Below are 25,412 nucleotides of genomic sequence, written 5' to 3'. Positions count from 1 at the left end.
AAGAGAGCCCTGTCCAAGGACTCTGCCTGGTCTCAGGAGTCCCAAAGGACCAGTGTTCCAGTGCCTATCCCACCCAACCCCTCTATGTTCTGCTCTTCTAGGTGTCCTGTGCCTTCAGCTGGAGTAAAGGCAGTGAAAACCCTCTTCCACAGATTCCCCAGGGTCTGAATAGGCTCAGGAAGGCCCAGGACAAGCATCAGATGACCCTCAGGTGACCAGACAAAGCACGGGGTCCTTGGAATGCTGTCATGTCGGTGCCCCCCAGCGTCCAGGCACAGAGCCGGAGAGCATCAGAGACGCCTGCTGCACACTTTCTTGCTAGACAGCCTAGCGTGGTAGGGACGAACTATAATCCATCTGTTTTCCAGTAACACCTGTATCGCCACTGAAGCAGCAACCTTCCTCCAACTGCTGGTGGAAATTCCTTCAGCTACGGTTTTGCAGGATTACTATTATTACAACTTAGCATTGACATAACATCTTCTATTTGTAGTGTGTATTACAGTCTGCGCATTAGCTGTGATTAGGGAGAGCTCACCAGAAGCACAATGCAGGGTCTATTTCCATCTTCGTGTGAGGCCAGTGGAATGAGGGTCATTTGGAGAGTGCAGGTAAGCTGGATCTTGTTATTATAATGGCTTAAATGCGAGTCTGTGGGCACGACCGGCAGCAGGTGACTCAGGAAAAGAAAATCCTCTGTCGCCCTGTCCACAGAACTCCTCCTAAGGAAGCGGTCTGCACCGGTGGCCGTGACTGTGCGGTGCCTCCGGGCCACTGACGCCGCTGAGAATTCACCTCATTCACGCCTTACCGCTTTTCCATTGACGTTATTATATCTAATACCTCCCCCAACTCTCCCATCGTCCTTGGAGGAAAGTAAGTGAAGGAAAGAGGCATGCTCGCTTCTCCCAACAGCAGGGTGTCTGCCATTTAAAAGGTTGGAGGATGCTCTGCTGGGTGAGGGATGCCCTGAGAGTTCTCAGGGAAGCACAGCTGCAGTGAGTCCCGCAAACCTCGGCTCAGAGCCTGCTCTAGGCAAGCACACCCGCCTGACTTCGGGGGCTCCACGCCCAGCGATGGGGAAAACGATAGAGGTATGGACATGGGGAGGCCGCTTCCCTCCTCTCCCCACCACGAGCCGTGGTGGTCAGACCGAGGAAGAGGCTGGGAAAGGAAAGCTGGGGGTGGGTGAGGCTCCTTTCTGAAGAAGGCGGGGTGGGGCTGGGCCTTGAAGTCAGGCTCACACTGTGAAAAGCTGCAAGGAGTGGGGTGGGGCCGTCCCACCGTGAGGACCACTTTCCCAAAGGACCCTGCCGACTCCAGAAGGAGCCAGTACCCAGGAGACAGGGCAAGATGGGTGCAGGGAGGAGGGGAGGCTGGGTTGTAAGGGCCCGACGACTCGGGTCCCGGCAGCAGACACATCCAGAAGGGCACTTCCCCCCAACTCTCGTTTTTTTTTTGTTTGTTTTGTTTTTGCTTAGCCTTCAGTTTTCTTTTTCACTTGCAATCCCTATTTCGATTTCCAAGATGCAGGTACAGTTTTTTCTAACTCTCTGAAAGCTTTAGAGAGTCTTTTTTAGGGCCATCCGACTTAGACCAGGATACATCACAGAATGACACGGGTCTTCAGGAACAGTGCCCCCTCCCTGGCCATGTTCCCCCCTCACAGATGGCACACCTCTCCGGAGGACCGTGCTCCACCCTCACTAGTGGCTGGTCTCATCCAAACAGAGTAGCTTTAAACAGCAACCCTTCCCCCGAAGGCATTACTCCTCTATTTCTCCTCTGGCTGCAATGCCAGGGCCGGGGCCGACACCTTTCTCTCCTCCCAACTGGCAGATTTCCTTCCCTTTTAACAAATGGTCACTTCCAATTTTCTTCAAGGAAACTTCCCCTCAAGGAGTGATGTTTTTCTACTCCTTCTAAACCCCTACACACACACACACACACACACACACTCTCTCTCTCTCTCTCTCTCTCTCTCTCTCTCTTTCTCTAACAGCTGGTTTCTACTACATAAAACATATCCCTCTGAAATGTGCAGCGGAGGTCAGCCCACACCTGAAGTGTGTTCTCAGTCCTAGGCATTGCCCTTTGCAAGGAAGAGTGACATTTCTCACAAAGCTTTTCTTTTAAGACACCAAATACTTGGGATTACAAAGATGAGTTGAACAGAAAGGCTTTCTCTTCCCTTGGGTTTGGTGCTGCACACAGACTCTATCCAGTCCACGGAGTGGGAACCACGGCTGGTGGGCAGTGGTGGGCAGTGAATTCCCCTCCCTACCAGCCTCCTTACCAACGCCGAGACTGGTTTATTTAAGCCCACATGTTTGTGCCTGGCATCAGGGAAAAAGATTCCCATCCTCTCTAGATACGTAACCAAGGTAGAACGGCACTGGTATGAAAAAGTAGCTGGTGTCTCCAGGCCAGCTGTCCTCGAAGCTTGTTCCACACACAGCCTCCATCTGTCCCACCACGGTACCTCATATGTGAGAATTCCTAGACCCGTCCCAACCCTCTGAATCTGAGTTTCTGAAGTGGGGGCCTGAGGTTGTACATTTCAGCAAGTTTCTGGAGTAACTCTAACGCACACCGAAGTTCTGGAACCTCTTCACTAGCGTTTAGAGACCAGATCCCCACTTCTTCATAACCTTTGTCCAGGCTTGTGTTTCTTTCATTGTTTTTTGACGCCTGCTTTCTCTCAGCCTTTTCTAACGGCTTCTCTGTTATTGAAAGGACCTGCTCTTCTCCAGCCTTTACCATCCAACACAGCCTTCCAGGGTTCTCTGCCGTCTGCCTTGCCTTCTCACATTTCATCCATCTATCTCCCTGCTCCTCTCCGAATGCGGGTTACTGCCTTTCCCGTGATGATACCGTGACTGCTTTCACAAATCCTCCAGGCAGTGTCTCCAGAACACATTTTTCTGACCTACTACACGTGGTTGTGCATTACTTTTCTTTGCAGCCATACTTCTGGGGAAAGCTCGGCAGCAGGTCTGTGGCCTGCACCCAGGAGAGGCTGAGCTATACCTCCGTGCTCTGTGGGAGCTAATCACCCTTGACCAAGGGCCCTTGGACCAGCCTCTCAGTGGAGGAGGGGAGGCCCTTCCTGCGTGCACACTCTCCCCAGACCAGTCGCTAGGTCCTCTGAGGCTTTTCTCTTTGGCAAATGCCCAAGCATCCCTGCTTCTCTCTCTCACCACTGATGGATGAGAAAACAGTCCTTGGCTAGTCTCCTAGCATCAGAGAAAAGCAGGGACTCTGTCTTTCTGCATCCAGGCTACTTTAATTTTTCCTTTCCTCCCAGCTAGTCTTTTTTCCAATTAACCAAAGGATACTTGGATGCATCTCGCACAGATATGATGAGGGGGGTTCTCCATCTGTGTCACGTACGCCGTATTTAAACGACTAAACTACCTCCCTTTCGTTTCTTCTTTCTTTGCTCCTTTAACATTGCCCATGTCAGTCACTTCATCATTGCCCATGTCAGTCACTTCCTCTCCACTAATCATTGTTATCTTCTACTTCATTTTCTTCTTGTTTTCATATTCTGTTACCTTACCTCTACTTGTTTTTTTTTTTCTTCTTTCCCACCTATAATTGACAGCCATCAATCTTCATGTCACGCGCCAGTGGTTTCCAATCCTTTGTGCGCCAGACTCGTCTGAGGAGCATTTTAATAACACAGATTCCCAGGCATTAACCCCCCCAGGCATTGGTGTTTGTTGTATAAAGCTTCCCAGGTCTAGGGCTGGGAACTGCTCATTTTACCTTTGTTACTGCTTAGCAGTACCCATTCCCCACACTGTCACAGTACCATTTGCAAAGTGCCATGGAAACCCTTCATCGGTTATTTCTTACAACCTCAAGGAAACCCTCTTAAGATGAGCCTTATGTTACTGCTAAGAAGGCCGAGGCTTAGGGAAGGGACATCATTTGCCAAGCCATGCTGGAAACAAAACGACGATCCCTCAAGGGGCCTCTGACCTCATCTGGTTCAAAGTTATTTCTGCACTCTGTTGGGTGACTCTAAAACCTCTCTTCCAGGGACACCAACTCTCACTCACGTAGGCCACTTTCTCAGAGCTTTTCTAGTGGTTTGACCACCCCTCTTCGAAAGAGCGTCAAGGTGAGCTCGGCGTTCCTCAGTCAGGCCCAGGAAATGGGAAGGAAAGTTGGAAGGAAGTCTCTCAAAGACTTATTTTCGGAACCCTTGATCTCTTCTCCAGTTGGATGGCTCCAGCTCCCATCTGTCAACTGGACACCTCTTCTCATTACTTCTTCCCATCCCCAGAGCCTGAGTGCGACAAAATCCTACTTCGACAGACTCAGAGTCCTTGGGCAGGGAAAAGTGCATGCATTTTATAAACTGTTTGGATGGCTAAATTATAGCAAGTTTTCCCTGGGAGAGAGTTGTTCGGATATTAAAACCCGCTATATATTGAGTACAATCATCTTTCTCACATCCTCGTAAAAAAAGCAGTTTTTGCCTTCTTCGTTAAAATGATTTGCTTTTGGTTTCTGAAGAGTACACTTTTCCATGTAGCAATGAATATTCTTACTGGCGACTCCTTAGAATCCCTCTGCAAGTGCTGAAGCCCCAGTTCAGCGCTATCAATCAGATGCTAAATGCTTTAAAACAGCTCTACCCCTTTTTCTAAGAGAAATAGTGCTGTCTGGGCAAGTTTAGGAGATAACCTTGATTGAATTAAGGAGGACGGGGATGAAACAGACTTCAAATTCATATTCAATGATTTTAAAGAAATGACTTCCCTCCAATGAAGCAGGAATTAGCATGAAATATTTTGTTTCTGAAAGGTGAGAAGAATTCCTCTGAGAAAGCTAGTCTTGAAGGAGCAGAGTGGGTAGAAGGTCCTCCATCTCAGCATGTGTTCACCTTTATTTGCTCAAAACAAAGAACCAAACAAAACCTTCTACGGGGTCGGTAAGAGTTCAGATGAACAGATTTACACAACTTCTTCTCAGATACTCTCAGCTCTCACAGCTCTGCATGTTAGAGTTTATCTGCTAGCTCTGGCTCTGACTTCTGAGAGCGAGAGCTTTATGGACCCACGATCCAGCGCTATTCCAGGAAAAGGAGAACTCTGGTGAGCTACAGGGATTTTTCAGAGCAGATAAACACCACTCTCAGATCGAAGACTGAGTCTCAAGACTTTGCTATTTTTCCCCCCTTAATACGGCACTGCAAGACAAACGATATCACGGTCCCATACACATCATAAGTAAGAATTCCCTAAATATTTGTTTTCATTTTATCATTGCTTTGTATTATGGCGTTGCTTAAGACAATTTCATGGAAGCAAAGAGCTAAGGATAGAGAAATGGATGGCTTTACGACGTTCGGATTATATAAACTATATGAGAAAAGTCTAGTGTGGCAGGTGGAGACATTTCTTAATCAACCGACTAGTAAGTCACTAAAAGAAGAATTAAATCTCTTATCCTACTTCCAAGAGATTTGCCAAATGTGTGTTATCACTTAAGTTTTACGTGAAAACTTGTAATTACAAAAAAAAAAAATCCCCAATACAAACTTGTAGACATTATTCAGCATTCCAGCTGATTATTGTTTGGGGGTAAAAACCACATTTTTCTCATTAATTTTGAACATAGGGTAAGAAGGGAGAGGACACGTTACTTCTAAGATCTCTTCCCGATCAAAACTTCCCTGAGTCTGTGCATCTCAATAACATTGATATTATTGTAGGTGCTCTCCCTCAAACTTTTTTTTTTTAAGATTGATTGAGGGGTAGATCTCATAAAGAAAAGCCTCAGGAACAAGGAAGGATGGACAGCGCTTCAGTAAGTCTTGAAATTAGATGGAGAGTCAATGAATGATTTTCAGGTAGGCTCTCCCAGGCCCTGGGGATGCAGGGGAAACATGGGATGAGATGGGAAATCAAAGAACAAATATTGTAGCTCAGATCATTGCAGATCCATCATCACATCTGTGCTTGTGTTTAGAGAAGTAGTTTTATTTTTTCTCTTTACCTTTTTGGAGAGTCAGGGAATGGAAGACTCGGGCTGTGACAGTGTGTCCGGTTTACCAAAGGAATACATGACATGGCATGATTCCTTCCTGATGTACTTTGCCTCTTCAAAGCAGTTCTTCTTCTTGCCCAAAGCCATAGAGCTGGTTGTTTATGAGGAAATAAATATCATTCAGCTAGAAAAGGGATTGTGCCAATTTCCTGAATATTTTTAAAAGCTGGCATTTCTGTTGGAATGGGCTAGAAAACAGTTTGCTGGATACACTGCCTATGTTGAAGCCAATCTCTCGCTAGTCAGTAGAAAAATCCAGAAAGTAATGGGAAGACTAAGCAAAAGCCCCAGTCAGCCTGGTCTGGATTAACATTTTAAGGTAATAAACATCTCCGGCCTACCTTTGTTTCCAGACGGCATCATGGTGCCATGCACATAGCAGGCGTTCAAAATCCTTGGTTGATTTTACTGACGCTTACGATGCCACTTACGGCATTTGAGGGATATTCTATTCCGGAGCTTTTTTTCCCCACAACATTTAGTAGTGCCATAGAAAGGTCATTAACGTGGAAAGAAGGAAATTAGTACTGAGTTCTAGTACGAATACCTAGTATTAGTACTAGCTCTAGTTCTAGTACCTTCCACTTACTATCTTGGGCAAATAACGTTAACTGCTCAACATGGGACTGCACGTTCCTGTTTGTGAAGAGAGGAAAAGGTTGTGCAAGGTGCTTTCTAAGGGTCTCTTCATATCTGAAGAAACTCATGGTTGCCAGTCTCCTTGTGGGTAAGAATTCAACATGTCTGCCTGGATCAGAACTTGAATTATTTCTTGGATCCTTAATTAAATAGTCACGCAAATATGATCATATTTGGAAGAGGAAACTGCAAGACGATGTGGTCTAGGAAGGTAAAATATTATGGAAAATTAAAGGTGATTATTCCCCAATTTGAAGCAAAAGAGGGCAATTCAATAAACTTCTATCATCTGATACCAGTTACTATTCATGACCACTTTCAACTTTCCTGTGATTAAAAATGGCCAGGTAGTACCTCAATCAATACAAATTTCACCACAGATTCTCCTGGGTAATTTTTATATTAATATTTACTGTAGTCCAATTATTTAAATAATACATGTATGTGCTGTAGAAATTTTTGAGATGCAAAAGTAAGAAAAAAGATCACTGGTAATCACACCATCTAGAAAGAGTCACTCTGAACATTTGACCTATCTCCTTACAGATTTCCCCCTAACATATAAATTGTGAATACAACACATCCACAAACACACAATTGGAATGATCTGTACATTGACTTGTAATTGCTTTTTTTAAATCACTTAGCAATATACAGAGAACCTTCTCTCATGCCATTATATAGTTTTCTAAAACATGGTTGCTTTCAAGGCTGCTTATGGATATATGATTAATTAACCGATACCCTAGTGTTAGATATTTCCATATTCCTAAGGTAATTCTGATAACTGAAAATTTGGGTAACTGCATCAGGCGGCAATGACCCACATGCAGGAAGTGGAATGCAGAGGTCTCTGGGACACAGCGGCTCTAGAAGTTATCAGTACAATGGGCTCCTTAAAGAACCTGCAACACCCGCCCTGAAGCACTACGATGAATCGACGACTGCTCCAGCAATCTGTCTCCCTACTTCTCTGCTGGTAATGGGGAGTCTCCAATAAAATGTCCCTTCTCTAGCCCCTTCCCAGAAAGCTTCCCACACTCTGTCCTGGAGCTGGGGAGAAGGTCTGCTGAGCATTCTTTGGGATCAAGGACATGCACGCCAGTAAAAGAGAGGAGTCTCTAAGCCATTCAGACGTGGGAGCGCTCACTATCATAATGATTTTTAAAATTGCTATAAACTTCAATGTCCAGCGCTTCGAAGTATCACAACTGGAAGGTGGAATTTCTAAGAAAGGGGAGAAATAATGACTGCTACTTCTGTCAACTACTTTCTCCATTAGTTATGGGGCATTTAACGGAGTGTGGCTCACTGGAATTCAATTGGATATCTGTCCTCACTTTCTGTATTCCTTCAGTAGATCTTCAGGTCTTGGATTAATGAAGCTTATAGGCAACAGTGTTAGGAGTCAAGGTACAATAACTTTATGTCGCCAACTGTGTCTTGATGAACGATGCGGTATAAAAGCGCAGGAGAATTAGGACAATGGTGTTCATAAACAGTACATCAGGGCCAACAAGCTGGTAGCAGCATAGGTTTTAATACAGTCTGGTATCGATTCTTTTGGCCAATGTCCCACTTTAACAGTGTTAAAGTCACACTTTAAGATTTCAGATGGAGAGAAGAAAATCAATAGATACTATCTTTCCACTACTAACCAGCTACGTATCTATAGTTCCCTGCCACACTCACATTTAAGGGACCTAAAAGATGCTTTGGGGAGGGCTGGCCCCATTTTCAGGCTTTAATGACCTCAGGTATCTACTCTGACCACCTCAAAGATTACAGCTTGAAGTCCTAAAGGTTCACGGGAAGGAGCCCATGATCCAGAAAGGATACACACGCATTTGCTCTGTATTTTCTATTTCATTAATATACAAAAAAAGCTTTAAAAAACCCCACTTGTTATACAAAAAGGTCTGACTAAAAACATAATCATGTATATATTAAAAAATACATACAAAAATGCTTATATAGTTAGGCTGTGAAGAAGAAAACGAATCAGAAACTAAAGAGTCTTTTGTAGTGTTATAACCAACACTTTTATTATTCTTAATCATTAGACTTTCCAAAATGAATAGGTATTTTTTATATAAAAAATAGATTTCATTATCAAAAAGTCACATGCTGCTGGAGGGCAATGAGCTGATGTACTAAAAGTGTTTTCTATAAGCGCCAGCTAGAATCATAGGTGAGCACTTAAAAAATTACATCAGTGTCGAAAAGGATAATCCTCATTTGGTAATCAGAAAATTCTGACTCATTAGTTACCAACTAAGAGGAAAAACTAGGAATAAATGCCACTAAGGAATTCTTTCGTACATTTAGGAAAGAGAAAGAAGAGAGTTACAAACTTACCCAGATTCTGTCATCTAAACTCCCTCGAAAATATTCTGCTTTTTTCCAGAAGTTGTGCAAACCCCACTTAAATTCCAACAACACTGTGTTAATTTTGCTCAGATGCAAGCTGAAAACGTATTTTAACATCCTGTCAGAATGAGATACTAAGAGTGTCGATAAAATGACACTAAAATAAATGTAAATTTAGATTGCTGTTATAAGTGGCTGCCTGGCTCTGCGAAGATGTTAGGTTGCTATAGTATTTTCCATAGCAACTTTGCACCTTATTACATAAATATTCCCTCAGTGTCCTCAGAGCCTGCTAAGAAAACAGGATTAAATCTACTCCCCTACGGAATGATCCTGCATCAAAACTTATCAGAATGAAATGCCCCGAAAACATAATAAACTGCAATCTAGATCATGGTGCTCCTGGCAGTTGAAAGGCATCACAGCGCCACAGGCTGGGCACGGGCGGCTGTGCCGTGACCTCGTGCGGCCCACTGGCCATTTGTCTCCATTCCTCCTGGGTCAAGGTCTCCGCACTTCTCCCTTTCTGAACACTGGCTGCTAAGTTCCTCACTTTTCTCCTCTGCCTGCCAACTACCCATCAGCCCAGGAGCCCTTCACCACACTCCAGGGGCTCCTGTCACCAGGCCAGAAGCCAGGGCTTGATAGAGCCGGAGTCTTCTCTGCAAGGTGGCTGAGCTGGGAGCATGTGCCGGGCTGGCACACAGAAAACGACTCAGAGAACCTAGCCGGCTCCAAGCTAGTACTGACCAGGTGTGAACTGATGGAGACCCTCAACCAGGGCTCACCCGGGTTTTCTGGAGGCGCCGCTCAGCTGAACGGCTGGAGCATTAGGGAAAAATCTGTGGTCTCCGAGACACAACACAATTTCAACAACCTAAATCGAGTTGACACGAAACACACGATTATGGAAAATCTGTGCGTATATGAGAGCGATGTTGGGAACACGGCACTGTGGAGGGCTACAGAAAACTACGATTATAAGGGGGTCTCTGCTTAAGGACAATTTAGCCTCCAAATGTGAATTTACAGAACAGATAGGCACGGTCTGGTTGGACAGGAGTGCTGCCGTGACAGAGGAATCCTGCTGCATGGGGCCGGTCTAACAGCATCTGCCTCTTACATTTAAAAGGTAAAGAACTGATTTCTACACTGTTCAGAAACATATCCATTATGAAATGGGAACTGTAACTGCACATGAAATCACATGAAAAATCTACCCCAAATAAAGAATGATTTGATTTCCTGTGGCAAGATTAGCAGGATTTAAAAAAATAAATAAATAAAGGGAAGAAACAGAGAAAAAAGCCTTGTCTCCTTGCAAATGAAGCTCTATTTCAAGAGATTAGGAAAGAAGCAGGCTGCTCAGCCCGCCTCGGAAGACTGATTGCATCATCTTTAAGCCATATAAGTTTTAATTAATCACACCTCCTTGTTTGGCCCTTGGGTTCCCAGAAGACATTCTGTCGCGGCTGGAAATACAACGCTCGTCTTTACCTTGGCGGTGACTGATGGACACACATCACTGTTCTACTTCTCCTTCAGACGCTCGTCACGTGTGAAAACAGAAGGTCTACGAACAGCCTATCCTTCTCACCACTGGTACTCCTGCCTTTGGGAGTCTGCTGGGCAGGGAGCACAGTCCCGGGCATGTGAGACTGAGCCATCTCACTTTGCACGTCTGAAGGCCCTTGTCCCTCTGCCCGGTTCTGAGCGACCCCAGAGTAAGCCTGCTAGGATCACACTCAATGTTTCCTAAAAGGAAGCTTCTACCAGCTGCGAGTGACATGGCTCCCGTCAGGCCCCCATCAGTCGGCTGCAGGACCCTGAACTGGAATCCAGTAGCCCTTGCCTTCTGTGCCCAGGCTGGTGCTGGGGGCTGCAGTGAACCTCTTCTTGGACTCGTGCCTAATTGTAATCTGTTGGGCATTCTTATGTCTTTCAAAAGCACTCCCATATAGGAAATAAACTGAATCAGAAAAATGAAGGCAGTCCTGGTGTTCAAAGAGATCAGGGGATAGCCTGAGAGAGGCTTACTATTAATTTTTTTAACCTAAGACTTCCAGCTATATATGAAACTGTTTAGACAGACTGAATACTGCTGATTCCAAGTGAACTTAATTATGAGTCCCTAATTTGACTCTGTTGGCTGAAAGAGCTGGAAAATCTTCGACTTCTTACTGGAATCAAAAAAAACAAAGGTCCGTACCTATTTTGTGGTGAGTTTCCATGGAAACTTAACAACCCAGAGAACATTCTTCATAATTAAAAGAGTATTTGCTCCTATAAGGAGCTCAGAGTTTAAATAAGGTGTAATTAAAACCCAAGAGCATTTGTGCATATGGAATGGTTTAAGGGTCATCTATTAAGCAAGGGCCGTTTTAGATTTACTCTCTTCTAAAATCTGTGCTCAATGTACAATGTATACTCACCAAACAGTGGGTTAGGTACATACACTGGAGAGTGATGTTCATTCTGCTTTATCCTGAATTTAAATTAACGGCTTAAAATATATTTGGCATCAGGCACTGTATTTCTATTAACTTAAAATGCTTATTTATCTCTAAAAGTATCTCACACCTCAGAGCGCAGGGTAGGCTGTGTCTAGCTCTCTCCATACCCCCTGGGTCCACAGTGTCTTGAACACAAGAAGATGCTTGACAAGTGTTTGTCAATCATTAGAATGATGCTGAGTTTCAATTCTCTGGTCCGTAGTCTCTTCAGCATGCGGCACTGAATTCTGGGTGTGCAGAAGTTCTGAACGTTGTGGAGAAATGAACCGTTCTTGCCTGAACCCGCTTCTTAACACCTGCCATTCCAGTTTCGCCAGAGCAAGTGTTCTTAGGGCTACCATCTTCTGATCAACTTACACGACGGAACCATCAAAAACAGGGACCAGAAGAAGGGGATTATGGAACTGAAGTCAACCCCCTTTTATTGAGCACTTACTTGGTGAAGGGCCCAGGACTAGGTGTTGGAGGATGACTAAGATGAGAAGCAGTTACAGTCACCGAGTTACTTGTTACATGCTCCACACTAAGTACTGTTGGAAGGGCTTCATACGCACCAACTCACTGAACTCACAATACTGAACGCTAATCAGGTTCTGCCAGGGAAGCCTTACCATCTAGGACAGACTTCTCTTCTCCCTTCCTTCCTGTGCAACTCCTGGCCCTCCCCCACTGCCAACCTGGAGGGAGGGAGGAAGGAGAGAGGGTGAGAGGAAGGAGAGAGGGAGAATAGAGGTGAGGGGAGAGAGAGAGGGAGAAGGAGGAATCGATCTGGCTTTTAAAGTCTGGCTTGACTGCAGCAGGAGACAGACTATATGCAAGAATATGTTTGAATTTTTATCAAAAATTATCTTCACAGACTTTGGAACAGGATGCCGATTTTCTTCAATGAATGCTTCGATAAATCTGTCTTGATTTTCAAGTGTATTAGCAACACTCATTTTCATTTTTATCAGCATCTTAGTTTGGCTCCAACAAACTCCTTTTTCCCCTTTAAGAGTCACCGGCTGAGCAGCAGTGACTGGCCCGCCGCCCAGAGGGATGTGGAAGTGACAGCCGGTCTGGCGGAACTCTGGCCAAAGACACACTGTAAATTACTCTACGTGGTAAACAGCAAAAGTACAAGGAAGTATTCTTCATAATCAGAAAAGCAGAGATGCCCTGAAAAACTTTGATTAAAAGAGAAAAATTGAACCCAAGGTATCATACAAGTCCTCACATAATAAACCTTGCTTTTTCTGAAAACCAAAGTCAATTCTCTCCACCTCCCCCTCAGAAATGCAATAAAACCTGCCCAGGTTTTTGTTTTAGGAGGAAGATGGAGGGCAGGGCAGGCCCGAGGCTCCCGGGAGGGACGGAGGGTATTATCCCCCGGGATTTCCAAGAATTCCTGGGTCAGCTGCTGCCGGGGAGGCAAGGTCTCACTGTTTTGGCAGAAAAGAAGGGGGCAGGGATTCCTTAAAGGATGGAGAAGTTTACTTCTATTTCAGGTCTGGCAATTCCTCTGTCCTTTCAGTAGAGCGCTCTGTTTTCGGAGGCCTGCTTGGAGGTGACTAGATTAACACATGCAAATTTGTACCTAAAAAAACGAGTGGCCTGTCACCTAAGGAGATGCCACTGGAAGGCCTGTCTCCCTCAGGCTGTAGGGCCTCAGTCCCCCCTTTCAGCAGTTCACACGATCTTGTCTGAAGCTTGGTCAAAAGACAAGATGGGATTCTTGCTGTTAGGCTGCGCCCCCCCGAATACGCACGGCTGAAAGAACTACCACCACCTACCTGCCTTTAGGCAGGACCTTGAGGGCCCAGCGGAATAAGGAAGGTCAGGTGCTTTCCCTTCCCTCCAATCAGTCTTGCACTTTCCTCATAAACCACACACCACATTCTCCGGGTCCGTCTCATTTCAAAAAGCACAAAAGACTTTGAACTCCTCAGGGCCTGGCATTCGAACCCCGGTTCTTTCATCTCTGCCCTCGGCCTGCTGTGGAACACGCACTGTATTGTGTTCATTAATTCTGCTGACCAAGGAACGAGCCTGGAGAAAGTTCTGCAAGTTCAAGTCCTACTTCAGGCTCTTATCAGACGCCTGGGAGGAAAACCACAGAGGTCTGGGAAGAAGGCTCTTCAGTCGAACTTCCAGGGAGGACCCCTGTGGTCCTCACTGAGAGGAGAGGTCCTTGGTATCCCTGCGGATTCTTCCGGAGCACAGATCAGGGGCCAATCCCGCAGGTATATGCTGGCTGCCATGGTCTGTAAGATCTCCTCTGTGGCTTATTACTATTCTTGAGTCATTATTATTCTTGTCTTATCCCAAGCAGGCTATGGAATTATACATAATTCTTACTTGAGAAATTGACAGGTTGTTTAAAAAGAAATGCCACTCCCCGCAAAGGGAAAAAAAGCCACAGGTTCAAATCAGAATTCCTGATTGATTCCATTCTTTTCTTCTACACCTACCTTATAAAGATATTAAGGATCCAGGTTTTGTGTAAACTTGCCCGTCATCTAGCCAAAGACACACTGTAAATTACTATACGTGGTAAACAGCAGAAGTACAAGGAAGTATTCTTGATAATCAGAAAAGCAGAGATGCCCTGAAAAACTCTGATTAAAAAATGATAAAAGCTTTTTTTGAGGAAAAAAGTTATTTATTTATTTATTGGAAGAGCTCCTTGAATTTAAGAAAAATCACACCCAAAACTCACTTTCTTCTTCTGATATATGAAGGTCTGCAGAATAGAAACGCTGCGTGGAAGGTGGTTTCCTCAAATAAGCAAATCCAAACCCAATAATCGAGCAGTCCTGAGAAATCTGATATCAGTTTAATAAGAGACATACATTGACACAAAAATGCTCGGTTCATTTTTCAGACAAAGGATATATAGCTTCAGAAAATAGTCGTGTGGTGCTGCTTTTATGCTAAGCTTCTAAAAGATTCAAATGAACGGAATTTGAGGATGAAAGGGAAATTTTCTAAGGCCGTGGTTCTCAAACTTTAGCCTGCATCAGGATCCCGCCGAAGGCTTTAAATCACAGATTCTGAATCTCACATCCGCCCCACCCCCACAACCTCTGGAGTCTGATTTAGTAGGTCTCGAGTAGCACCCCTGAGAATTTACATTACGAATAAGTTCCTAGGTGATGCTAACATTGCTGGACTGGGGACCATGCTTTTCAGAAGCACTGTTCTAGGGAAATGAAACTCCCTTCTGTATACGCCTGGATGCAGGAGCCTTTTCTTGTGATCATCTTATGCTTCTGGCATTCTCTTCTAAAGCCCTGGAAGAACAGAGCACTCTGACCGCTATTTATTTATTTATTGACGTAGAGTTGATTTACAGAGCTGTGCCAATCTCTGCTGTACAGCAAAGTGACTCAGTTATACACAGACAGACATTCTTTTATATATATATCCTTTTCCATTATGGTTTATCCCAAGAGACCGGATATACTTCCCTGTGTTCTACACTGGGATCTTGCTGTTTACCCATTCTAAATGCAATAGTTTGCATCTATAATCCCCAAACTCCCAGTCCATCCCTCCCCCTCCTCTCCTCCCTCTTGGCAACCACAGGTCTGATCTCTACATCTGGGAGTCTGTTTCTGTTTTGTAGATAGGTTCAATTGTGCCATATTTTAGATTCCACATATAAGTGATATCGTATGGTATTTGTCTTTCTCTTTGTCACTTACTTCACTTAGTATGGTAATCTCTAGTTGCATCCATATTGCTGCAAATGGTATTATTTTGTTCTTTTTTTATGGCTGAGTAGTATTCCATTGTATACATGTACCACATCTTCTTTATCCATTCATCTGTCAATGGACATTTAGGTTGTTTCCAGGAGGCATAACTCTCCCAGACTTCAGACAATACTATAAAGCTACAGTAATCAAAACAGTGTGGTATTGGTACAAAAACAAACGTACAGATCAGTGGAACAGTACGGAGAGCCCAGAAACAAACCCACACACCTACAGTCAATTAATCTTCGACAAAGGACGCAAGAATATAAAATGGGAAAAGACAGTCTCTTCAGCAAGTGGTGCTAGGAAGGTTGGACAGCTGCATGTAAATGAACGAAGTTAGAACACACCCTCACACCATACACAAAAATAAACTCAAAATGGCTTAAAGACTTAAATATAAGACATGACACTATAAAACTCCTAGGAGAGAACACAGGCAAAACATTTTCTGACATAAATCGTACCAATGTTTTCTTAGCTCAGTCTCCCAAAGCAACAGAAATAAAAACGAAGGTAAACAAGTGGGACCTAATCAAACTTACAAGTTTTTGCACAGCAAAGGAAACCATAAAAAAAAAAATGAAAAGACAACCTATGGAATGGGAGAAAATATCTGCAAATGATGTGACTGACAAGAGCTTAATCTCCAAAATAAAGAAATAGCTCATACAACTCAACAACAATAAAAACAAACAACCCAATTGAAAAATAAGCAGAAGACCTTAATAGATATTTCTCCAAAGAAGTAATAGAGACGGCCAGTAGGCATATGAAAAGATGCTCAACATCACTAATTATTAGAGAGATGCAAATCGAAACTATAATGAGGTACCACCTCACACGGGTCAGAATGGCCATCATCAATAAATCTACAAATAACAAATGCTAGAGAGGATGTGGAGAAAGGGGAACCCTCCTACACTGTTGGTGGGAACGTAAGTCGGTGCAGCCACTATGGAAAACAGTACGGAGGTTCCTCAGAAAACTAAAAATGGAATTACCATATGATCCGGCAATCCCACTCTTGGGCATATATCCGGACAAAGCTATAATTCAAAGAGAAACATGCACCCCTATGTTCATAGCAGCACTATTCACAACAGCCAAGATGTGGAACTGACCAGTCAACCTAACTGACCGCTCTGTAATCTTGATGACTTGACCATTTTGGAATCTTGATTTTGGTTTCTACTAACCAAACCAGCAAAGATCCTCTGTTCCTGGTCACCCGAAAAGGCCTGGGAGAGGTGAGTGTTTTATTCCCTTTTTGGCAAAGGTGGTGACTGTGGTTGTTCCCAGGCCCTTTAGGAAACACTCTTCCCCTCGGACAAGCAGTCTCCCTTGGTGCCTCCTACGTTTGAGTGAGCACTTCTGCTTGCTTTTACAACATCAAAGGAATAACATACGATTTGAGAAGAGAGTTTTAAATCAGCATCTCAGATTAGGCAGAGAATATCAATCAAGGTTCTCTTTAAGCTTCTCTCCTTTTTATAACTCAAGGATTGATGCCCCTTTCTTGGTACCAAACGGGACCATCCCTTTGATTACAGGTTAGGAACTAAAATTGATTGGAAAGCAGTCTAATTCTCCAGCACATTGCTTCAGAGGCTAGAAAGCTTCTTTAGGGATTAAACGTTTCCCATGTAAGAAGTACACTGACCGAAACCAAATTTTATCTGTATTTCAGCATCAGAGGTGGCTGCCACACTGTGGAAAAGGATTTTTATGGGAACAGGCAAATATCCCTGAAAGTAAGTGTGGCCCCAGACCCACAAACAGAGAAACAACTGGAACAATTTAAATCATTACGTTCCCAAGAAGGAATTTCAAGTTCTATTAATACAAGGCAGAGTCAGTCAAAGATGAAAGTTTAGTTTAACTCCAATAGAAGTGAGTTATGTGGCCATTTCCCAATCTGTATGCCCCATCTAAGAGTAGAAAGATCATTAAGGTATCTCACAGGGATGTGGCAGTTATCCACGTTACCTGATTCATCAACTCTCATTTTTTTAGTAGGGCTGTCACAGTTCTCATCATCCGACATTTCCATCTCTTCTTCTCGGCGGATGCCCATAAGCTGCTCACTCTGAGCGTTCCGGAGCTCCTGGAAGCAGAGGACCCACGGGCGTCAGAGTCAGCGACACATGACACACCTTTCCCAATGGTCTCTCCGTGTGTTATGACTGACATAGGAATGTCTTCACCTCCCAAACACTGCCCCGCCTAATCTAGAGTGAAGTTCTGAGGGGTCTGGGGTGTGGACCAATCGAGGGATTCGGTATCAGACTTGGGAGAAATTCCTGATCACCAGTGGTGAGTCAAAGGCTCTTCAGCAAGTTATTTAATCTCTGAATTTCCTCATTTGTAAAAAGGGGGACAACAACGTCCAACTGGTAGGGCTGTCGTGAGGCTCCCATAGAAATGCCTATTACCAGAACTGGAACGTAGGGGCGGCTAGGAATGTGAGCAAGAGAATTTTTTTAAAAGGCCGGTCTACCACTGACCCACTGTGTCACTTCAGGGATGTTTCTTCATCTTTCTTAGTGTCAATTCACTCACTGAGATAGTGTGACAAGGAGAGTTTTGAGGATAAAACAGTTAATGCATGTGAGATACTTAGCATCATGTGAGAGACTTGGTTCATTAAGTTGAAAATGTTGACCACTATTATTATTCATGCAAAATAGTGTCCCTGCATGTGTGTATGTGCCCATGTGTGATCACACACACACACACACACACACACACACACACACACACACACACACATTTCAGATATCCAAATGGTGAAATTCAAATGATGTCGGAGGACAAAATGAAAACAGATGCCTTCTTTGTTGGTGTTTTACATTATCACGTGGGGTTTATTGTTTATGTTGTAATGGTTGTTTTAGCATCCCTTTAAGATCTAAGGGTCGTTTGTTTCTCCACTTCCTAGAAAAGTGACTGCAATCAAGGCATTTAATTTCCTGAGCCTTTGTCTACTCACACAAAAATGGGGTAGTAGTAATACAAGGCTGTTTGACTGCAAGAGTATATGTGAAAACTCACTGTAAAAAGTAAAGAATTACACAATAAATTGTTTACTACTGTGCTTAAAAATCAGGACACTAATTGCTTACATTAAATAATTATATTATTATTTTGGATCAAGCTGTAAATTATATATTTGCAAATCCGTATCCATTCTGTTCTTTTTTATGTTCTGTCCTCAAAACAACAGAAAAAAAGCGGGGTGGGGTGGAAAGAGCTGCACTGTTGGTTTTCTCCCCATTTAAATTGGAGTCTAAAAAAAAAGTCAAACAGTTAAAATAATTTCCCTTTATAATAAATCTATGAATAAGAATAAAACTAAATTACAACACCTAATGTATTAATGGCATGACTTTAAACACAGTTTAAAGTGCTCATTCGATGGATGTGTCTATATTATTCTGTTATAGGTGCTCTCAACTCTCTTCTCTCCTTAGCACTCAGATTTTAACGGTAGCACGATGGGAAGGGAATTCTGTATTGCTAACCGGATTTGCATGGTCAGCTCTGAACCCTGGGAATCACAATTGCAGAGACAAAGACAGGGAAGTCACCAAAGACAGGGAAAGGGGGAGGGCAGAAGGCAAGGTCCCTGGGACAGGGCCACCTATCACAGGGCAGTCCTGAGAGGCACCAGGATGACAGGCAGTGTCCCCTCACTTGACCATGCCACCCTGTAGAAAGAGGGGCCAATTCCACCTTAAGTAACACCATCGGGTCTTGGAGGCGGATGTCACATGTGATTAGTGGGGAAGTTTTTAGGTTGTGGACAACTAATCTTTCTACCGACAAAGAGCCCAGTTCCCGAGGAGGTGGCCTGAAAATACTTGAAGCAAAGAAACTTCAGGTGGAAAGAATAAACGAGGCTAAAAGGGCCTGTTGTTTAGTTCCTACAGTTAATGACAAACTGTCATACATCAGCTGTTCTCGTGGGGAAGGGTGGCAGAAAGGAAAAGCTTGGAGAAAAAAAAAAAAAGCTGAGGCTGTTTCCACAGGGTGCCTCTGGTTCAGCAGTAAATCACTTGTACACTCTAATAAATCTGTAAAGGTGCTGCAGGTAATTAACAGATGCTGTTCACAGGAACGTGGAAAAATCAAGCCAATTATCAAGCTCATATGCAACTGAGAAATCATCCACAATGTTAAATTGCCAACTGGTATTTAATCAATCGGGCAACACGTAGGAGAGAAAATCAAAGGTAATTTAGAATTCTATTTCCTCCTATATCAGAAGAGGTGGTGGTGGGAGTGGCAGGGAGACACAAAGACCCTTTCCAGAAGCATCTTTCTGGGCTGTGTCCCTTTCTACCTCCCAGTAGGGAGCAAAGCAAGCAGGCTTCCTTGGGACAAGGCTGGAAGCCTTCGCGTGTCCTGTCCAGCAAGGGAGGGGATGGCCCTGCACGGGGGAGGCAGGGCTGGGGGAACGGGATACGACGTGGCAGGAAGCGTGATTTAGATCAGTAACGGACAGTTGCCGCCACTCCCAGATTAACGACAGTCTTTTTTATGCCCGGGTTTATTCAGCATCATGCCACCTGCCCTTCTCTTAACGTTTCTTTTAATCGTGTCTGGTTTTATGTGAAGCCAAAAATAAATAAATGAATAAACAATTCACAGGCAGATCATTCCCAAATCTGAATCACAGTTTATGGATTCCAATTAGTGTTTCAGAACCCTCGATTCATGTATTTCGTCATTGATTTTCGGGACTCTTTCCTCATGAAAATCAACCTTGACGTGGGGCTCAAGTCAGTGTCTGGGAGAGCACTGGGTAAGCATCCTTTGGTTTTCTGGCCCCCGAAGGATAAAAGAGAAATCCCGCCTCCTGCATCAGTCACCAAGCACCTTCTCGGTATTTGTGAACAAAATAAAAACTGGCCTTCTTAATTATAAACTGCACTAGCCTTTTAAGTGTCCCATTATTGCGCAGTCATTCAGTACTCACCGTAATAACAGTGATAATAAAGAATTCACTTGGTGTGCATGTGGATGCTACGTCAAGTGCCACTGGTATTCAACTGTAATTCAGCATTAGTTAATGGGCACTTAAAATGCTCCCCAAATGATTGATACTGCAGTACTCTGTGGTTCCTCAAACTCTACATAGAACTTATTTTACAAGTGTGAGCCAAAATCATTAAATTAATAAACCTTACCTTCTATAAGTTTGGGATTTGGAAAGAGGGGATTATCATTTAGAGAACTTTAATAGTAACATGCTAGAGACGGAGAGGCATCCAAATGAAAAACATTCTCTCATTAAAAAAAAAAAAAGGAAGAAGCAAACAAAGACAGTATACTTACTTTTAAATTACAGGTTCAAAGCGTACACTACACTGAGGAGTTAAAAATAACAGCTGGACCACCAGTGACTAATGACACAATCTGGTCCTTCTAGGTGGCAGCGAAGGTTAAGTTCTGAACTCTTGCCTTGGGGTAGATACTCACACTTCACACATGCATTGATGCAGAAGGGTGGACAGGGCTAGCCTGGACATTCACTTCCCTGAGGAAATCTGCTCTGGGGAGAGGTCTGATAGGACCTGCTGGCTAGCACAGGGGACGAAGACATTGCTTAGGATGAGAAGATGTGGATGAAAGGCATACTTGCCATTTCTAGCCAAAGAGCAAACCGTCACCATCATGCTGCAGAACACTGAAAAGAAACTCAGTAATTTAAAAACTAGTTTTCTAGTTTACGTTACACTTTTTCTTTTTCTTGTTTTGCACAGTGATTAGGCAGAGTGTCTTATTTCTGAGCTCTTTACTACGAATGGGAGAGATGCTTTTCTCCCTTTGCAGGGGAGACAAGCGCTCTGTCCTCTAAGCATTAAGTCAGCTGCTCTTCTGGATAAGGAACAAATCTGAGCTGGATCTGGAGCTGACGGTGAGGGCGGGATGACCGCCCACTGTGACAAAAACCATCATGGCTGCAGCCACACTATTCCCTGCCAATCCAGCTGTGTGATGGTGGTTAAAAAAGTAATAATAAAATCACCAACCTCAGAATGCTTTCGCCAAATGTCTATGTTCTTGCGCTGAGCTTTCGAGAAATGGTCCCAAGCTTTTTGTCTGGTAGAAGCGTTGAAAACGGCCACAATCTGCTCAACTTTGGTGAACAAGGAAGTCAAACAAGACAAGTAATTTATGTTGTGATCACTACAGGGAAGCAAAGCAAAGACACTAGGAGTCTATGGATGATGTCGCAGCAGAAATAACATCATCAATATCCATCCCATTTGTGCCTTTTTGTACTTACATGGCAGCAAGGTGGGGGAGGTCTCCCTTCATGTCTGTGTCCATAACTTTAGGTTAAAACAAACTCTAAATACGACTGGGAGAAGTTCATGGACATCTGCTTCCAAGCATTTGTTACCTCTTGTCTAAAAAAATGCTTTGGTACATCTATACACCTAGATCTATAGATATACAGGCACTGGTGTTGACACGCAAATATAGATATACAGATCAGGTAATGCCTGGACTGGAGCCTTAGAAGTGAAGCCCGGGGGGAGTGGCTGAATGAGGAAGAACCAAACACATCTCTTTTTGCTTTTGGTCTCCATCTCAAGGACCCCAGTGCAGCCCGCAGAAGACATTACCGTGTCCAAGTTCCAAGTTGGGGCAATGAGTAGTTTGTGTCGTATCTCCCTTCAGTCTCAAGGCCATTTTTACCCCGTGGTCCCCTTTTCTCCCCCTGTCGCACCCATTACAGCCAACCCTCCAGCCCTCTGGCAGAAAATGGGAGCCACTGCCTTCACCTCAAGACAGACCAAGGCTCACCCAACCAGCAGCACCGCATGCAGATCTTATTTCAACACCATATGGCGTCCTTCGTAGTTCATCGTGGCCACATACCATTCTCTGTTACTCCATTTTAACTTTCATAAGGCTCTCCTCCCTCTGGCTCCCGACACTCTGGAAGTTCTAACTCTAACACTTTGACTTAATTTAGCACTTCTGTGGCTTCCAGGGGAGGCGCTACGTCCGTGATCAACGTTGAAGGGTGGTGAACAAACGTAGACAGGGAAAGGGATGGGCTCTTAGTAGTGGATGTGAGAGGCGGGGGTCAACCAACAGCAGATTCAATCTTGCTTAAGCAGTTATTGATCTAGTAAGCACGGGATTAAGGAAATTACAGCACTGAACGAACCGTATGATTAAACGTGAACTCCTAAATATTTAGTTAGGAAGGCACAGTCAAAATGAGCTGCTTAGGGATGCTAACGTTCTACTTCACAGAAATCTTTCTAAAGTGATTCCCAAGGCTCTATTCTAAAAAAAGGACATCAAAGCTCTTCCACATCTTCCAGGTGTCCAAGGAATGTCCAAGAGTAATAGAAGAATCCCCACAGAAGAGCAACACCTGGTGCCCCAATTTCAAACATTAGAAATAAACAAGCGTGTGATGGAGGAAAGGGAGAAAGCAGATTCCCTTCACTCACTACATGGTAAATATCTTCTAACGCTAATAAGCAACTACTTCTCAGTCTATGGGTGATTTTCGCAGGGGTTTTACATGGACTGTTTTCTAACTCAAGAAGATCGCAACTCCAAATCTCCTTATTTATCAAACTTGATCATCATGTCTCCTGATGAATTTGCTGCACTCGCCTGTAACGGGAGGATTGAAGCTAAGCTCGCGCTGCCCTTGAGCGCGTGCAGTTCCCCTCTCCTGCCTCACCTGGAGGAAGTAACGCTGCCAGACTAGTCACAATGAGCTGCCCCCAGGGCTGACTTTCCCCTGACCACCGACCCCCAGGGCTCTGCTTGGATGCACTGCCCGTGGCTGGCCGAGGAGAACTGGCTCACCCCCACTGCCTGGGCTTCCTATGGCTTTGCCTGCAGGGAGGCTGGGATCATCTGGGGCCCCCAGATGCCTGCTGCACGGGCAGCACAGGGCACTCGGCCCAAAATGCCCATGGTGGAATCCACTGCCTGATGAGACTATCTGGCGGGGGTGGTGATCACGGGATTGTTAAAGAGTAATGGGTCTCATTGCTTTTAATAGTAGACCTCTTTGATCAGCAGCATTTAGAAGAGTAACAACTGTGGTGTCCTGACACCAGGCCTGAGGAGAGAGGACAGGAAAGGTCGAGGCTGAGTTATCTGGGTGATAGAAGTCAAAATTCTGCCATCAATTGGAGAAGGCTCTTAATAAAGGGGATACACCAAAGAGAAAATTACGTGGTCATACATGCGTGTGTGGAGTGGGAGGAAGGTAAGAGAGACCAGTAACGCACTTGGAGGAGTACAGAAGGGAAGGTACTTAGAAGAAAGACTCTGCACAGGTTCAAGGGTAAAAATGGATCCCCTAATATCTACTCAAGGCATGTACTCCTGCAGATATTCCCTGTTTGAGGGTAAATGCCTCAGGTTTTCTTTTTTTTTTTGCAGTACGCGGGCCTCTCACTTTTGTGGCCTCTCCCGTTGCGGAGCACAGGCTCCGGATGCGCAGGCTCAGCGGCCATGGCTCACGGGCCCAGCCGCTCCGCGGCATGTGGGATCTTCCCGGACCGGGGCACGAACCCGTGTCCCCTGCATCGGCAGGCGGACTCTCAACCACTGCGCCACCAGGGAAGCCCCAATGCCTCAGTTATTTAGAACATGTTATTACCATATTCCAGGGTTTCAGTTCCATTCATTCATTCATCCATCCATTGAGAAAACATCTGAGACCCTCCTAGTCACCATGCATTTGACTGATTGCTAGAAATATATGATTAAGACACTGATTGCTAGAAATATATGACTAAGACAAAGTCCATGCCCTTGATGAGATCATGGTCTCTAGGGAGCAAGAAAGACAAGCAGATAATTATCCTATGCAAGAGAGGTATGGATGACAGCTATGGGGACATGATAGCTAACTCAGTAGATGGAGACAGGGAACATCCCAAAGAAAACAACATTTGCTAAGTCTTAAATGATGAACCAATGCTTGCCCAGTAGAGAAGGCAGGGACGTCCGGTTCAGAGGTGGCCATGGAATTGTGAAAGGACTTTGTGTGAAAGTAGCTGGTGGGGAGAGGGCTAAAGCTGGGTGGGAATAAGTCAGGAAGGACCGTGTATGCCAAGCCAGACTGTGACTTCATACTGTAGGCTAGAGGAGGCATATCCGAGTAGGATTTGTTTGGGAGAGATGATGAAGGTTTGAATTAAGACAGAGCACTGGAATGGAGGGAGGAGCAAGGAGTCGATGGGACACGGTGGCTGACTTGCTGTGAGGCCGGGGAGAAGAGAGACCAGGATGACTCAAACTTGAGAAGCACATCAGAGACCGAGAGCACAGGTGGAGGTCTGAGAAAGAAGATAAGGGGTTTACTTCTGGACGGGCTGAATCTGAGATGCCTGAAGGTCATCCAGTGGGAGCCGGAATACACACCGGAGGTTCAGAAAGAAGTCAGAATTCAGAGACTTATCTTGAGTTTTCTGGGCCATTCTCAATTTCCTGTAATTGTATTCTTTTCAACAGCATAATTAATTAAAAGCAAAACTAAATATGAGAACTTTTATACTTCTTTTCTTATTAAGTTTTATACTTTCCCCCCACATATTAAGAAGCTAAAAAATACCCTCAATCCCAAAAAACAAAAACCGTGTAACTCAGCTTAGGTTTAAAAAATACTCGCACAGTGTTTCTAGGGTCCAGTTGACTTCTCTCATTTCTGTGCAGGCAGTCCCTGAATGAGCCATTCGTCTTGCAAATGAAAGATCTTGGGCACACAAAAGGACTCAGAAGAGTGCTAGGATCAGCAGGAATTCATCATCATTAGTGAAAAACTACCTCCAAGAGTATGCCGTAATGAATGTGATTCAAAGACGGCATATTTTTAAAACCATAAATCAGGGTGACCGCTAGGACTGGCGTCCCAGGGAAAGACCATGCTCTCTTCACTGCAGCAGGAAACACCAAAGAGCAAGTCCCTGAATCTGACTACCACTCACTACTTCTCCAGTATAATTCATACTGCTTATTCCATACACAGTAAAACTACAGGTAGTTACTAAGTGGAATCTTTAACACTCTACTTCGCTCAGAGAAGACAGAA

At 44.3% G+C, this 25,412-nt stretch overlaps 1 protein-coding gene across 4 annotated transcripts in view; it reads right to left on the bottom strand.

Moving 5' to 3' along the window:
* The window catches only part of ENOX1 (ecto-NOX disulfide-thiol exchanger 1), a 610,579-nt gene that overhangs the window by 103,937 nt on the left and 481,230 nt on the right, over window positions 1-25,412 (bottom strand). For all 4 annotated transcript variants that reach the window (XM_059995963.1, XM_059995964.1, XM_059995965.1 and 1 more), the window contains 2 exons: window positions 21,364-21,470; window positions 17,315-17,432 (listed from right to left, as the gene is read on the bottom strand). In XM_059995963.1, the coding sequence (XP_059851946.1) occupies window positions 17,315-17,432; window positions 21,364-21,470 (225 nt within the window). The remainder of the gene's footprint in view (window positions 1-17,314; window positions 17,433-21,363; window positions 21,471-25,412) is intronic.

This window comes from Delphinus delphis, chromosome 18 (assembly GCF_949987515.2).
Source record: "Delphinus delphis chromosome 18, mDelDel1.2, whole genome shotgun sequence".
NCBI classification, from domain to species: domain Eukaryota; kingdom Metazoa; phylum Chordata; class Mammalia; order Artiodactyla; family Delphinidae; genus Delphinus; species Delphinus delphis.
Note: the sequence above shows the minus strand (reverse complement) of the source record. Positions and strands in the feature narration are given on the sequence as shown.